General features: G+C 48.7%; 1 protein-coding gene across 10 annotated transcripts in view; it reads right to left on the minus strand.

Moving 5' to 3' along the window:
* Positions 1-810: 810 nt before the first annotated feature.
* htt (huntingtin) overlaps positions 811-17000 on the minus strand; it is a 45067-nt gene continuing 28877 nt past the window's right edge. For 3 of the 10 annotated variants that reach the window (XM_023964379.1, XM_023964301.1, XM_023964465.1), the window contains 21 exons: positions 16818-16958; positions 16508-16715; positions 16261-16406; positions 15858-16035; positions 13808-13906; positions 13532-13716; positions 13316-13442; positions 13125-13225; positions 11327-11481; positions 11114-11253; positions 10946-11031; positions 10739-10869; positions 10041-10173; positions 7948-8103; positions 7687-7877; positions 7456-7570; positions 6218-6431; positions 4867-5074; positions 4613-4775; positions 2282-2442; positions 811-2167 (listed from right to left, as the gene is read on the minus strand). In XM_023964379.1, the coding sequence (XP_023820147.1) occupies positions 1954-2167; positions 2282-2442; positions 4613-4775; positions 4867-5074; positions 6218-6431; positions 7456-7570; positions 7687-7877; positions 7948-8103; positions 10041-10173; positions 10739-10869; positions 10946-11031; positions 11114-11253; positions 11327-11481; positions 13125-13225; positions 13316-13442; positions 13532-13716; positions 13808-13906; positions 15858-16035; positions 16261-16406; positions 16508-16715; positions 16818-16958 (3252 nt within the window). In that variant the 3' untranslated portion in view covers positions 811-1953. The remainder of the gene's footprint in view (positions 2168-2281; positions 2443-4612; positions 4776-4866; positions 5075-6217; positions 6432-7455; positions 7571-7686; positions 7878-7947; positions 8104-10040; positions 10174-10738; positions 10870-10945; positions 11032-11113; positions 11254-11326; positions 11482-13124; positions 13226-13315; positions 13443-13531; positions 13717-13807; positions 13907-15857; positions 16036-16260; positions 16407-16507; positions 16716-16817; positions 16959-17000) is intronic. The other 7 variants (XM_023964493.1, XM_023964541.1, XM_023964347.1 and 4 more) reach the window with 6 other exon arrangements.

The following is a 17000-nucleotide window of genomic DNA, read 5'->3' on the forward strand; positions in this document are numbered from 1 at the left end:
AGCAACGCAACGAAAGATGTTTTTAATTTTTTTTACCCATGTCAGATCACGGGACTCCGTAGATTACCCCACTTAAATTTAAACGGACAGTCTGTCACCCTGATAGTACGTTAACTGTGAGATAAAAAACACAGTTTTTATACATTAAATTGAGGGAAAGAAGTATTTGAACCCAGAAAGATGTATTACTTTGTGGCAAACCCTCATTATCAGCAGGTCAGAGGTTTCTGGTAGTTGATGATCAGGTTTCTGCACAGATCAGGAGGTTTTCTGCTCCACTCTTCTTCACAGATGATTTCTAAATCATTCCGATTTGGTGGCTGTTGCTTAGCAACCCTGAGCTTCAGCTCTGTCTATAGGCTGAGGTCCAGAGACCGGCTGGACCGCTCCATGACCCTGATCTGACTCTTCTTTTTCGTTTCTTGGTCGTCTTGGGTCATGATCCTGTTGGGGGACCCATCCACCTCCCCATTTAATCCTCCTGGTGGAGGGAAGGACGTTCTCACTCAGGATTGGACGGTACATGGCTCCGCCCATCCTCACAGAGAAAGTAGCCCTGTTCAGAAAAACACCCCCAAACCATAATGCTTCCACCTCCATGCTCGACAGTGGGGACGGCGTTCAAAAAGCTCCATGTTGGTCCCAGACCTACAGCTGGCCTGATGGTCATGTTGCACAAACGGTCGTCATGGTAACCCCCAGCTGCAGCTCTACTATCCCCTCACATTCAACCTTTGTTGCAGGAGTCCGTTGTGTTGACATTTACGGCGCGACAACAGGAAGCAGGAACAGACGTCCACACGCAAAAGGTGGAGTTTTTCAAGTGACGAGTCTTTATTGATCCGCACAAAGATAACGATGCAATATTTACCAATTCATGACCAGAGACAAAAACAATATTTAAAGCAGAGACGAGGACTCCCTCGTCGTGGCGCCGCTACATTTCCTCGTCCTGATTTGTCGAAGCTGCTGTGGATCCTGAGGCGGGGCCCCCCACGGGCCGTCCTCGTCTCCTCCACGCCGCGGCGGCGAGGCGGAGCATGCTCTCGGTGCACGGGACATTTAGATATTCGGATACCATCTAAGGCAGGTGTTTGTACAGAGAAAAATGAGCTAAAAGCTCGCCGCTTTCCTGCATTCAGGAAAAAAAGATAAAAAGGCGTCGCGCTGGAACACCTGAGCCTCCACGCCGTCACGCAGGCCTCACGCCGTCATGGCTTTTGTTGCTGTACAACTGTGTTTTTTCACAAGATACGAAGGGAATGACTGTAATCTGATTACAATGACGTTGATCCAGTCATGCGTTGCGTCCTGAGAATAAGTCCTCAGAGAGGACACGCCTTTCTCGCCAACACGTCTGTTCCTGTACTCCAACATAACAGTGACAGACTTTGTGTTTAATTCTGGACACGAGAGGGAAAATAAAACTACAAATCCTCCTAAAACAGCTGGAGCGTCGCGTCCCAACGACCATTTCCCCCCTAAGGAACAGGGCTGTGAGTCTGGAGTCCAAACTCGCTGAAAGCGGAAACATGGAACTTTAAATATAGGATTTTTTCTCTACATCCGACTGATTTCACAATATTTACGCAAGTCACGGTGGGAAAATCCTTCAGACTGGTTTCTGCCTTTAATGGTCTTTTCAATGAGAAAGTGCAAAGTGGGAGGAGCCTACAGCTCCCAATCAGAAACGGCTCAGCTGAGACTGAACTTGGACGTCCTTCACTGTCAGGCGCACTTGGCTGAACCGGCCACGCTCGGCGCCGCGGCTCCGACCCGGTTTCCTGTCGGTGAAAACGGGGGAAAGAGTAGATCTGGTGAAGGTAAAAACATTCTGCTCCCTCCCTCATGCCGCCATCGCAGACGAGTGATGGCGGCATGATCAGGCTTTCTGATCAAGCTTTCCTCTCAGGGCACGCCCCCCGACCTCGGCGCACGCCCGCACCGGCGCCATTACAGCGACGTGTCCTGGTGGATGGACTGCAGACAGCTGAGCAGCCGGTGGTAGGGGCTGCCGGGCGCCGCCACGGTCTCGAAGACGGACTGGAACGCCCTGCGGTCCAGCTCCTCGTCGATCTGGTGCCGGTAGAAATCCATGGCCACCACGCAGAACAGGTTGACGTCCACCACCTCGATGGAGCCCATTCGACTGATCACGTGCGGCAGGCTGGTAGACAGCAGGGGGCGGTCAAGGGCAAATCGACACAAACCGTGGAAGAAGCAGGAGAACACCACGGCCCGTTTGGTTCCGTTCAGGCCCACGAGGACCCGGCAAGGATACAGAGCAGAGATCCACTGCGAGGTGGAGGCTGAGACGAAGAAGCAGGACAGGCTCCACATGGCCATGGCCACCGGGGTCCTCTGGGTGAAGTTGGACAGAGACAGCAGCACCCAGTCTCGCACCATGGACGACTGGCCCGTGGCGTGGAGCGTCTGGAACACCTGCCCACAGGAGCGCGGCGGTTTGAGCGGGAAAAGGAACAGAGGCCACTTCCCTCTTAACAATCGAGCCCCAACGTTTGCCCCAGAATCTGAATCTAGCCAGGAAGAAGACCCAAACGGAACAGACCGTTCAAAGTGTGACCACCCTAACCCCCCCCCCCCCATCTACTGCACGGTGCGTTCGGCATTTTCAGGTGCTGTCTGAATCTACAATTCCAAAATCCACTGCCCTAGAAATTTCCCAGAAGTCTCTGCAAAGAACCAGTGTGCATCAATGTTGACTAGATAAATATAGACCACAATGCATTGTGTTTGAACAATTTTTGTCAAAAGAAAAAGTATTTTTTTAAATAAACTATCAATGTTTTTAACTCCAGAAGACAGTGGACTCATAAATAACGGCCTCGAAACGCTCATTTTAATTCGATTTTAACTTTGTGAAATCGATGACGTCATTTCCACCGTTAAACACTAAAGTGGTGAGCGTGGAGTCCGGATGGCTGTTAACGTCCAGGGCTCTGCATAGAGCTGCACTTTATAGATTTTTAGTAGTTAGGGCGGGAATTCAGACACAGACATCATCTTCAAAAATGTAAAAACGTCGGTCAAAACTTGGTGAATTCGTATCGTCTTTGGTTTTTTCTCTGGAGCTGCCATGGTTGGGGTGTGTGTGTGTTCCCCTTTTCTTATATGATTAATAAAGTTTATAAAAATTCAATTCTGATTGGCTGCTGGGTGTGCATTAAAAAGTGATAACCGCAGTTTCACTTTCCGGTCACGCAGCTCAAATGTTCTCCTTCAAATCCAACTTTATCTTCATCATCTGGACAAAAACAAGCGGGAAGAGGAGAACTCTTCTCTTTGATCTGATGCTTTATTTAACACATCGTGATCGTCAGCATAGATACATCGCCGGACCTCAACCACAACACGTAACAAATTTTTGGGAAAAAAGTGATCCAGACCTTAAAAATAACATGAATGAAAGACTTCAAACTGGTTGAATGTTTATTTCTTTTGCAGGTGACCGTGGTGTAAGCAGGTTAACGGCCTCGGAAGTGTGCATTGTCAGGATGAACGCACTCAAGTGCTGAATGCTCTATAGCGTTCAACCAATCAAATTAGAGGAACTTCTTCTTCTTCATTGTCGATCAGGAAAACGATCAGTGATCACTGGTCGCGTCATTGACCACGTCACGTGTCCCATTGGACGCCTCTGCTGCACCAATCACGGTCAGTGTGACGCAGCTTGACAGTGTCAGGTCTGTCAACCAATCAGAAAAAAGAAAGAACGGAGGGAGACGGCCTCCAAAAGCAGGGACATAAAATAAAAGCTTCCAGAAAAACCCAAACTGAGCTGATGTGAGCGACTCATCTCTCAAAACGTAGATTTTTCTAACTGGACTCAAAGTTTCCACCAGAAAAAATATCAAAGGCTGGAAAATGAAGGTTTAAAAAAACCCCAGATCTTTGTCAGCTGTTTTGTCGGCTCCAAGCTACGACTGCGTCCCGTTTGCATTTTATCCAGAGCTGAACTGGTCCTTTTAAAAAGCCTCGGGGTCCCTAAACCGTGCTGGAAGTAAACGGGGACTCTTACCCCCACTAAGCCCCCACTATGGCAGTTCCAGAGAAAAACCAATGACCATACGAAGTTTTGACCGAAAACTGTTTTCACAGCGCTGTACATGTTGGTCTTGTCCATCACGCCGCTCAATTACAGTCTTTTGCTGTGAAGTACAAACCAACCTTTGCACGCTTCGCTTCACGACTCCACCCATCCTTTAGTGGGCCGCCCAACATCACAGGACAGAGGAAACGGTTTGCTACAATAGTATAGAGGAGACTGACATGTCTGACACCAAGCTCTGAGATCAGCCTGTTCATCCAGGACTGGTGGTGTCGGTGCAGGTACCAACCAGGGGCCCCGCCCCAGCATTATAGTCTGTACGCATGTTTGGATAAGCAGAGATCATTTTAGTTTTTGCCAATTTTTGGAACACCACAAGGTGGGAGGAGCAAACTCCAGCCCATCCCACCTCAGGCCTCCCTTTCTCTATTAGATGTTTTTGGTGATGTCAGAGATTTTCGGGTCAAATCCTTCGGAGGAAGCGGTGAATTTAGCCGCCGTACATCAGCGGGACCTCAGCTGTAAATGCATTCTGATACTGACCCTGTAGACCACGGTGGCCATGAATTGTGGGTAAGGCTGCTGGTTGGACAGGAACTCTCCGATGACCTTGTTCATGATGTCCTGTGGAGGGAAGAAATCGTCCAGAAACTGGGGCAGAATCCTGGACACCACCCGGGCCTCACTGGGAAAACCCTTCCTGATCCTGCAGCGACAGGAAAAGCCGTCTCGTGAGCAGAAGTGACGAGCGGACGGGCGTGAGGGCGATCTGCGGCCGTGCACGTCTGCTTGCGTACCTGTCGAAGAGCACGGAGACCCGCTCCATGGCCACGATGATGGACTCGCTGTCTGGGGCCTGCGGGTCGGGGTGGGCAGGCCTGCTGGCGGGGCTGGCTTTCTCCTTGCCTAAGGAGAAACCAACATGACCCTCCATGACGGCCGCCGCCTCCGCTACAGCAGAGTCAACCTGACCTCTAACCCCATCTGAGCCCGACGTAAGCACCGCTGAGAAGACCAGAGGGGTGGGTGGCACCGGCGGCACCGGTGGAGCGTGTACAGGTTAGAGTGGGGGTCAGGACACTCATCACAGCAGTCATATTAGAATTTTGTGGTTTTTTGGGACTGGTGCTGGAAATAAAAGGGCCTCCCAGCCTGCTCTGCAGCCTCAAACGCGCTTCTACGTGCACGTTGAGCGCCACAGAGCAGAAACTGCTGGCCAACTCTTGCTGGCAGAAAGACGGGCTGGGGGGCAGTTGGGGTTAGTAAAGGCCGTTGTTAGGGTTAGAGGTAGGGTGCACTGAAGGAAACAACAGCAGGCGACAAACATGAACGCACAAACACACGTGTTGAGCGATGACACGCCTTAGAGAGTTTCAGTGTTTACTCAAACGGCCAAATAAACGGAGAACATTTCAATCACCTGCACTTCCACTTGGAAGACAGGTAAACAGTTATTGAAGCAGCCGTTGGAGAAGAAACGCAGGATGTGCAGCGGCTGCACATCCTGCGAGTCCGTTCTTCTCAGCACCAAAGTTTGGGATTCGTTTTCCCGATGCTGAAATCGGAGCGATGCCCACAAATCTACCGGCCTTTTCAGCACCGGTGTTGGGAAGGACACAGTGTCAGTGTAACGGCGTTTATCCCGTTGGAACAATCAGTGTGTCTGCTGCACGACACTCGTCTTTTTTTCTAAGGCCTGATCTACCCCTCTGCCCTTCTCTTTGACCTTTGGGCAGTGAGGTTTGGAAAAAGGGGCTACCAGGTAAAGTGAGACGGCTTGCACCCTTCCACCAAGTTCTTCTTCTGAGGAGGTCATTTTAAAGCAAAGTGCTCCTCGTCTCGTTGGAGGTTTAAGCTGAGGACCATCAGCAGCCCCACCTGACCACCGGAGAGTGTGGGTGCAAGTTTACCTGCAGATCTACAGACAAACACGGTCACTCATTTTGAACATTTGCTGTCTACAAGCGTCCTCTGTAGCTGATCATAGCTGGGGTGAAGGATGGAGGACTTTACAAACACAGAGCGCGGTGCGCTGAGGGGTTAGCGGATGTTCATGCAGGTGAGCGTTAAGGTGAGTTGCAGCAGCACCAGTCACCAGCCGGCGTTTCCACCGGCGCGCAGCGTCAGGGCTGGCAGACGGCAGTTTACCGGTGTACATGCAGGTGAGCATGAGGCCCAGGGCGGCCATGGCTCTGTGCGGCGACGACGCGTTGACGCGGTCCACGCTGAGCTTCACCAGCGCCTCTCCGTCCATGCGGGACAACTGCTCCGACAGCAGGAGGCGCTCTAGCCCGCGCAGCACGCAGTGGTAGATGATGGAGGGCGTGCAGTCTTCGCTGGCCGACACCATGACCCCACACAACTGACAGGGACACAAGGACACGTGCATTTGTTTTAGCTAGGGCTGCACGATATGAGGAAAAATCGCGATATTTGAGATTAATATTGCGATAACGGTATAATTTGCGGTATATAAAGCAATAGCAAAACAACCAAAAACATCATTCCCATTTCATTGCAACAGTTTTGCTAGCTCGCCAGGCTAACGCCGTTGAAAATCGACAACTTTTAAAACCAACGTTCTTCCCAAAATGCTAGAGTGGTTAGAAGACGATAAATCCAAACCCCTAGCAGTGTAGACGTGTAGCTGGTACTAAGGATGTATCTTTTTTTGTGGGGGGGAAGGTTAAAGTCAAAGTCCCACCATCTGTCATGCACCTAGCTGTGCGAAATTTGCACTCCGCATTTGACCCCTCCCCTGAGGGAACGGTGAGCTGCAGACACAGCTCACCGTTTGGTGGTTTTGGTGGAAAATTCCACCAAATTGCGAGTTTAAAGGTCAACAAGACTTTGATTGAGGTCGTAAACTTAAGCCGGTTAAAACCAAAATTATTTTCCCATATCGTGGGAAAACGCCGAATTTCGCACTTTACCACAAAATGGCCGCCAAACCGTTGGTCCTATGGCCATCCCATAATAGTTTCAAAACTTCCTTTGGGTATCCCATCATGGGGATTTGGTTTCATTGGTGGATTTTGAAATATTTGTTTGATCCCCATAAAAGATTGTGGCCACATTTTTTTTTTTTTTTTTGGGACGGTTTGACTGCCATGAATTGGTGGATTTTGTGGAGTCAATTTCAGGACCTAAATTCTGCGTTAAATGAGGTTCCCCTGTGCTCAGCTGACTTGGTTTCATCAGTGAGTTCTTGCATCCACAGTGACCTCACGGTCTGAATGAGTGACACGTCAGACATGTGGTAGAAAACCGTCCCTCCCTTCACAGCAGCAACAACAGAAACATTCTGATCCACAGGGATGTGAACAGTTTCCAGTCACTCTGAGGCATCAACAGAACCCCAGCGGTTCCCCACAGAACCGCATTACCTGGATAACTGCAGCCACAAACTCTGGTCCGACGTCCAACGGGTAGTTCTCCATCATGTAGAAGGCCACTGCACACATCACCAACACATGCTGCTGGTTGTGCAAGTTCACACAACTGCAAAACAGAAACAGCAGGCGGAATCAGACACGACCCCCTCGTTTCCGTTTCCTCATGACTATCGGCTCCCAGAGGCTTTGACAGAATCTGTTCAAAAGGAGGAAGGCGCTCACTGAGCAATGGCCCTGAGGTTCGACAGAAGATACTCCGACACTGTAGGTATGAGCTGCTTGGCGGTGTCGTCCAGCAGGTCGCACTCCAGCACGTACAGCACGCCGTGCAGGGCCCCCATGCGGCTGGGCAGGTGGGTGCTGCGCAGGGTGGTCTCCAGCAGGCGGCAAACAGGCTCAGCGATCGCTTTGTCCTACAGAGGGACATTTTAACGTCATCTTCTGTCCCCGCCCCCTCCCAGTAAACCCCTCAGCTGGACTCACCATGCCCAGCACAGCAGCAGCTTTACAGATGGCAGGCACCAGGTACTGGTTCAGGATCTCGTCCTCTGGTGGGTGAAGCCTGTGCAGCTCCATCAGCGTCGAGAACATCATGTCAAACTGGTTCCGCTCCGTGAACAGGTCCGACACTGCCAGCAGCTACAGGGAACACGGAGAAGAGACGTTTAGGATGTCCTCCCAGACTCACACAAACAAACACACAAACCCATTTCAGAGGACAAACGTTTAGCCTTTTGCTACGTTCACACCGGTCTGGGCAAGGCGCGTTCAAGCCACCGCGTCCTACCAAACGTCTATGTAAACGCCCGTAAGTGCACGCTAGCTTTTAAGTCAGTTTTCAGGCTCTGCGTAGAAAACTCGTGGCCACGGCCAAAGTTAAACCAATTTGACCAATCAGGGACTCGAATTTGGCAGGGATGTATTGGTAACCGGTGGTAACGGGTGCCAACCTTTTAAACATCAAAGGAGAAATTAATATTGGCGGTTTGTATCCAGTCAGTCTTTCATGTATCGGGAATAGAGCTGGGAATGATAAAGCCTGAGGGCTAGATTCACCAGATTTTGCACCGCTACGACATTTTGCAGCAAAAAACGAGCAACTGCGTCTTATGGGAAGAGTGTCATTAAGTATTTGTATGGACGATAGAAGTTAAACACGCTTTTGTCATACGGCGTCCTCATCAATGAGGTGTGAGTACTGGTTCCTTACTGACACGCCGGACACACCTAAATGTCCGTAGGATTCCAACAAAAACCATGCAGTGCGCAGAGTTTTGGTTAGCTGAAATAAAAGGAAAAATCTGTACAACACGCCTGGGTTGGTCTGGTCTAGGACTGGTCTAGGACTTTGGTATTTTGTGCAGACAGTCTGTATCCAGCCGTGACAAAGGGCTTAACTATGTACAGTCACAATCATCCTCATCTGAAGTCAAGTAAAACCAAATACTCTTGAGAACAACACCCAAGAAACAGTTAATTTTGTGTTTTATCACTAACATCGGGTCCTGGAAACGTTGACCCGGTCTCTGTCAACTCTACCATCCCCTGCTTCATTGGTTATCGTTGCAAATATGTTTTCTGTTCTGAGCTAAAATCTGCTACCATGAGTTTTTTGGGGATTCAGTATCGAGCTCTGATTGGGACACCTGGATACCTGTTGGTGTGCCAACATACAAGGCTCTGGTACGGTGCAAGACACGTTCACATTCAAGAGTCAACAACAACAAATCCCGGTCCGAAATAACAAATCCTGAAGCACTAACAACAATCTCGGTACAAATGGACAAATACTGACACACAACAGCACATCACGCAATTAAAGTAAATCCAGGTGTAAATCACCAAAGACCGAATCACAAAAACAATCTCTGCTTCTGACGGAAAGGGAATGTCCTTACTACAACTTTAGCTTGCTAAACGTTGTTGTAGTTTTTACTGTGGTAATACCATTAATAAATGCTTTTGGTCTGTTTCATGTATTTATAATGTCCACATAAAGAAAACTGTAATAAATAACTTCTAACTAAAATCATACATGATTGGTTTTATATTACGTCCCTTTCAGTCAGAAGTCGTGTCTCTAGATTTGTTCATTTGTACCAAGATTGTTTTTAGCGCTTCATGATTTGTTAGTTTGTACCGGGATCTGTTGTTGTTGTTGTTGTATCTCTAATGTGAACGTGTCTTGCACCTGTCGGCCACCGTACTCTGGCGTGTTCTGGACGCTCCTGATCCAGGTGGTCTGCTATAAGTAAAGCAATGATACCTGGAAAATGTGCAGACAGTCCAGCCTTTATAGCCTGGAGCTCCCCACCCCTGCTTTAAATATTGCTGCTGTGCTCAAAATTGGACACTGGAGCTTTAGAGTTACCAATGGGCTGCATATCGGCGCAAAGCTGAAATGAAAAACCGCTATTCTCTGCCTTAAAATCAGCCGAATCACGTTGATCACGTAAATGGTGGAGGATTTGTTGAACGCCAAAGGGCGCGTGTTTTTCTTTTTAGGTGTCGCCGGGCACATCTACGGAGTTCAGAGTCAGCTTTAGCTGGCTGTGAAAGGACGCGACACTGCTCACCGATCGAACCACTTCACTGATGAGGATGGTGGGGGTCCTCCTGTGACCCGAGGAGCCGGGGATCAGCCACTGACTGTAGAGCTCCAGGAGGAACTGGGAACACGAGTGGATGTCCACTCCAGCCCGGTGTTTCCTGTTGGAACACACACACCTCTGCATTAAGGAGCTTCTCCAGCCACAACGCTCAGACCAGACGACTCTCCTTCTCAGATCTCCTCAGTCCTAACCAACCCTCCAGAATCGTCACGTCCTCAGGTTCTGATCTCTCATCTCGACCCAACCAGGACTCACGGCGAGGCCTCCTTTCAGAAACTTTGAGGAATAACTTATTTTAAATGTAAATTAAAGCCTTTTTTTAAACTTAGCAGTTAAATAACTCTTGTAATCAACGTATTTATTTATTTTGTAAGTATTTCATGGTTGAACATTTGTACCCCGTCTGTTAAACTTCTGTTTTAGCAATTCAGGAACCCGTGGAAGCAGCTCTGAAATGTTCCTTAGCAGCCGGCGAGGAAGCACGTTTAGACTAATGTTACGTTTTTTCTCATGCAGTACTGTTGATTTACATCACAGAGTCCCTGAAATGTGACGGTAAACGCCACAAACGCTTCCCGAACACTGAAACAAAAGCACGGCGGCGTCACGACGAGGAGAAGCAGTCAGAACCTCAAACCGACTGCATGCTGCTGAGGTTTTACCTGGAGTTTATAGGAGATAACGGTGGCGAGGTGGGTGCAGGGGTGTCGGCTTCATCCTCTTCATCCTCCCCCCACTCCTCCTCCCTGAGTGGAGTGATGTTATTTCCCAACCAGACTGAATGGATGGAGACCTGTGTCGTCGTGTCAGAGCAGTCAGCAGCAGCTTTATCCTCCACACGTGGCGTTCTTGCCTCCCGCTCGGCCTACCTGCCCCAGTTTGTAGTCCATGTTGCCCATGTCTCTCTCGGTGTTGATCTGAAGCAGCAGCTTGTCGTGGCTGATGAGCGTTCCTGCTGAAAACAGGTCCACAAACACCAGCATGAGTGCCCTGCGCTCCGCTGCGGCTGTCCACGCAGCCACGCCCTTCGCGTTTACCTGCAGACGCCACCGACAGGGAGGGGACGGGGTCCCAGGCGTGGTACGGGTGGTGCGTGTGAACGTTGTCCCTCTTTGACACCAGAGCCTGAATCTCCCTCTCCACCTCCCCCCGTATGACAGCCAGCTTCCTCCCAAACCTGAAAGATCAGAGTCTTGCTTTGCGTACGTTGGCGTGCGTGCGCCTCAGGAGGCGTAAAGCAGGACGCCTACCGCGTCTCCAGGGCTTTGAGGCTTTTGTTGCGCGGCTGCTGTTCCGGACAGCTGACAGCCGGGTTGCCAGCCGTGGGCAGGGTCATGGCGCTCAGCACCAGGCTGGTGATGGCCTGCACCGCCAACACATTGAGCTGAGTGCGCTCCAGGTCCTCCTGCAAACAGAGAGTTAGCAAAGGTCATCTTTGGTTCACCTTTCAGCCTCTTCTGCAGTCGGATGGAGCTCTGCAGTTCATCAGATTTCACACTGGATTGTTCTTCAAAGAACCAGATTTAACTTCAGTTGGTTTCTACACTAGTAAAGAAGTCATGAATTTGGCAGTCAAACTTTTGCATCTGTCCTTTTTTTCCGTTAGTCCAGAATATTTTGGAGGCGTCTGGTTTGAGAGGTGTTAGCGTGCCTCTCCACGCGGCCAGGGGCCTCAAAAGCAGCCGGAGAAACTTCACTTCCTATTCACAGCCGTGTTGCACCATCAGAGTCCAGGCTCCAGCAGAAAGGATCTGGGAACTACAACACTTTTCTCTCACTGTGCTTTACGCTTTAGGTTGTATGACAAACCCAAACCGTGTCTGGAGAATTGTTCTGTCCCACAGCCGTCCTGGACTGACAGGACCAGGTCCACGTCACACATTTTCTTGCTTTTTGAGCAATAAAACTCACAACATTTACATGCACTGGTGAAAATGAATTTTCAATGTAGTGTACGCACCGCTTAGATGTTGTTTTTTCTGAGGAATGAAAATTATAATACACTTAAAAGCTTGATTTTTACCAGCACAATTTTTACCTGAAAATTGTTAAACCTAAATACGTGAACTGGCGAACAACACGGTACGACACAGATTAGGAATCTAGGCGTGGTTTACAAAAAACTAAATCTAAGAGTTTGACTCTGCCGATTCTTCTAAAACTTACTAAAAATAACAGATCTGTTCGTCTTCCCCTGCCGACCAGATCACCAGGGGGTTGCCATGGAGATGAAAAGCATTTAAAACGTGTTTTTTATGAATATGCCGTGTAGCTCGGACCGGACAAGAGGAAAGAGCGAGAGGCGTGCAGCAGACGCCTGACCAGTGAGGGCAAGGTCAAATCGAGGTGGCGAGGCCAGGTGGCGAGGCCAGGTGGCGAGGCCAGGTGGCGGCGGCGAGGCCAGGTGGCGGCGGCGAGGCCAGGTGGCGCCTGCGGGCGATACAACGCCGCTCACAGCTTTCTTTTTTTTTCTACAGTACAGACCAAAGCGTTGGACACTCCGTCTCATTCAAATGAATTGGAAGGTATGTCCAAACTTTTGGTCTGTCCTGTATGTCTGACAATAGAAAAATAAATAAAAAGCTTGTGTTTTTCCATAAAATGTAACAATTTGCGACATAAATAAGCAAAAACATCAGATATTTCGAATGACCACAATCTGGTTATTGGACTTTTTGGATTCAAAGACAATTCCTAATGTTAACAAAACTTTGCTGCTGTAATACAAACAACACTCCATGTTACCTAAACTGAGTTAGCATCTTTTTCAGGTCAGAAACAGATTGTCTTCCTTACAGGCAAAGTATTCAAGACTTCTTTAGGTTAGAAACGTGTACACACTTCAACAAACCACACTGGGGTGACAGTTGATTAGAGCAGATGCTTCCATCTGATGCCGTCATAGAGGACCAAGTCTTTATGTTTTTGGTTTGTTCTCATTTTTGGATAAAAGAACACAAACAACAATCTCTACCTCAAGAGGAACCAGAACTCAGCTCTTCAACAAGCCTGTTCTAAATGAACCTTGAAGTGGGGCTGAGTGCTCACCTCCTGTTGCGTCTCCTCCTGGTCCATCGTTATGGGTTGGGTGACCAGCACCCCCAGCAGCGTGGCCCAGGTCTCCTCAAACTGCGTCCTGCTGCTCCAGCCTGAAACCATGCAGACGGGGTTAGAAGATTCAGACAACGTCTTCACAGTACCAAAGCGGTTTTTCCTAAAGCTGTGAGGTCGTTCTGTACCCAGAGTGTTGATGCGGTACAGAAACTCTCTGAAGACGTCCTTCTCATGCAGGAAGTCCACGGGGATCTCTGGCAGCGTGGTGCCAAACTCTCCTCCTGGCTGGGGGGACCAGCCCAGTTTCCAAACCTGCACGAATACGGGGTTTTAGACCGACTGATCCTCTATCGACACTCAAAGGAGCGCGCTCCGCTGCGGCGCTCGGCCTAAACACTGACCAGCGGAGGCACTCGGGTGTAGCTGTTGACCAGCGGCAGCCGGGACAGACTGATGATGATGTTGCGCAACATCGGGGTAACAAAAGCAGGGAACGCAGAGTTCTTGGGGTGACCCAGGCAGAGGACGCTCTGCAGGCCTTCCACCAGCTCCGCCATTATCTCACATGCCCGCCACTCACACGGGTCTGCAAAGAAAAACAAAACAAAAAAAAAACGCTTGGACTCAACAGAAACAACCACATCACGTGAAGTTATTTTCTAAAATCCACATCTCACTTTTGGCACGCCCCGAATGCACATCATCTGCATCAGCGTCTTTGTCCCCCGCCTGTCTTTTCTCTGCATGCAGCAGGCGGTCACCTGGACTCACGGCCACTGCAGAGCAAAGAACACCTTTCAATTCATTTGGAAGACTCCAGATCCATTCCAGGTCAAGGTACCAATAAAGGCACCCGAGTATACCCGTGTACACCAGTGGGGCTGCGACTTCTACTCAGGTGCAACTTATATGTGATTTAATTTTTTTATAAACAGCAGGCTTGTGTTTTCAGTATTTTCTCACTGTCAGCCACTAGAGGGCACTGCAGATGTGTGTTCCAGCATTTGCCACCAGTGTTGCCAGATTGGGCGGGTTTCCGCCCAATTGGGCTTCTTTTGGTTATGTTGGGCGGGTAAAATTGGCATTGGGCGGGTCTATAAAATTTGGGCTGCTTTTCAAAATATTTAGCGGTTTTATTGTCATTATTATTATTTTTCTTATTATTTAAAATATTAAGTAAAAGTATACTAATTAATATATAGCGTAAAAAAAGCATTGTGAATATATGAAACATTACAGTAATCCCCCTGTTTAGTTGGTGGGCGGGTTTTACGATGAGTTTGGGCTGGAAACTGTCGCTCAGATCTGGCAACACTGTTTGCCACCGACAGCAATGCAGAAGAAGAAGCGCCGTCCTCGGCAGTGTTGTTCCAAAGTGACACAGATGAGGAGGAATTTAACGGATTTAGAGACTTAAAGTGATATCAAAAGTTTAGAACTAACTTTTTAACATGTTCTCTATGCAAAGGTGCTCTGAATTAATGCTTATTTGTAGCGCTTGGTAACTTAAACTATAGAAAGGGAACAGTAAACATCGTCTGATTTTTTACAACAAAATATATTACAGTAAAAAAGAAAATGGAATAAATGCGCCTCAACCAGTAAGGTTCTAAAAGTAGGATTGAGTAAATAAAGTTGTTCATTTTCAACATTAATGTAGCTTCTCCAGTACTTTTAAACGGTTCAGGAGCCTGAATGGTGCTTAAAAAGTAAAGAGGGAAAAAAAACACTCATTCTTTGCAGAAACACTAAAGTGATGATGATGAGGCAGCACGAACGGATGAAGGAGACGCTTTAATGTGCCTAAGATGCTTTATTTCCATGACTCTGGCTCTGCAGCTGCAGCTCAGCTTTCTCAAACGTGGAAGTTAACTATGTTCATCGCCATGATGAGCCTTTTTCAGAGCGTTGTACACATCACTCTGACCCATCAGGTCTCTGAACTAGAATCTATTGCTGGGAGGTTCTGTAGAACCGCTTTGCTGTCAGCATTTTGGCTCCGTGCATCAGCCGCTGTGCAGCTGCAGAGTTTCACTCGTTCTCATCTGAGCCGCTATGAAGAGCCGCAATCCTTGTTTTTTTATGTTACTGGCAGCAACATGAGACAGAGTTTCAGTTTGGTACCATCCTAAGTAAAAACTAAGTAGTTCATGTCTCATAACAACGAAACAAGCTGCCTCTGGCTGCAGGCTTCCTGTTGTTCTAATGTGGTGTAGAGCTGCTCAAAGATGCTCCGTGTTCTCTGCTGCCAACTAGTGGTTGGAGGTTGAAGTGGAAAACGAGAGTCAGACGCTGAAGGACGCTCAGAAATAATTCAATAAATGTCGTCCTGACAGCATTTGGAATCAATACAAGTATCGCCAAATGAACTATCGCGATGTATCGCCAAAATGATTTTTCCGAACACCCTTCCTAAATACGGTTACGGTAGTGAAGCGTGCATAATATGTTCAGTCCTATATTGTCAGTTATTATGATTTGACTTTCAAGATGAAATGTCCATTCTTGGTCTTGTACTTTGCTAAATATATATCTCCTAATAGTGTTACTTATACATATTTTTATTGTTTATTATACATGTTTTGGCGTCTGAAAAATACGATGACTAATAGGCAGGACCTAAAAATTCAGACATAACTGGAGCCTTTGGGTAAACATCTGTTGGTCTACAGTGATTCCCTTCATTTGTGATTGGGGCGGAGTTAGCAGCTGTCATTGGTGGCATACCTGCAACAATAATGAGGCGTAGGCAGTAGACGAGGGAGCAGGTTTGGGTGGTGTACTCCGGGGTGGAGAGCTTGTTCCAGACACAGGGCTGCTGCAGGGACAGACACAGACAGGACAGGGCCCACTGCAGGTCCACACTCAGGGGCAGCTGGTCGTGGAGCAGGCGCCACGCCACAACCTGGGCGCCAGATTCCACACGGAGGAGAGAAAAATGGGGAAAAGGCTTTCAAATGTGGAGCAAGAGTGTCCAACACTTTGACCTCCCGTATCACATATTTGGGAGCTAATGTGAAGAAACTCATGAGGAAGAGAAGATGCTGAAAAACTAGCGACCGCTCGGCTGTGGGGTGACAAAACAACATGCTCAGCGTGGAGGTGCATCTCAGACATGCCGTCCTTTTACCTCTGTGGCAGTGCAGGTGAAGGTGGTGATGAGGTGCTCCTTGTCAGAAGGAATTTGCAGTGATGAAGGCAGCTGGCCCACTTTCAGTAAATACTGGGACAGCGCTCTGCACAGCGCCAAAACCCTGGAGTAGAAACCTGGTTTGTCTGCGACAGTGACAGACCAAAAAAAAACAAAAAAACAGGTCCTGAAGTCAAGAAACCAGCAAAAAAACAGACCGAACTCACACTTCCCCTTTAAGACTCACCGTACAGATCAGCCAGCTGCTCCCAGTAAGGCTGGGGTTCAGGTGGAGGCAGGAAGGACTGGTGTGGAACAGGAAGTGACCCGGTGACCTCTGCCAGCTGATCTAGTGTGACCTGCAAGGTCGTCTCCAACAAAAGTGGGCCCTGGCCTCGTGCCAACCTCTGAACCCCCACGCTCACGGATGGACACAACAGGCCGAGGTTGAAATCCTGAGAAGAAGCAGTTTCACATCTCAACAGCCAAGCTGCACCCTAAAAACTGTGCCATGAAAACCCAAACTGCCGTTGAGCCCTTTCGATTTCTGTTCGTACCTTGCGGCTCATGGTGTTTAACAGCTCGGCAGAAGGTAGTTTAGTGAGGAGCTCTGTCGTCTCGGACAGGGAAACATCTCCACGAAGACCACACTGGGACTTCACCAGAGCCACGTACCATTCCTGAACGCAAGACAAATACTGGAGATACAACCTTCCTATTCGTCTTTTCCTTCAAAAGAA

The sequence above is a fragment of the Oryzias latipes genome, chromosome 1 (genome assembly GCF_002234675.1).
Source record: "Oryzias latipes chromosome 1, ASM223467v1".
Taxonomy (NCBI): domain Eukaryota; kingdom Metazoa; phylum Chordata; class Actinopteri; order Beloniformes; family Adrianichthyidae; genus Oryzias; species Oryzias latipes.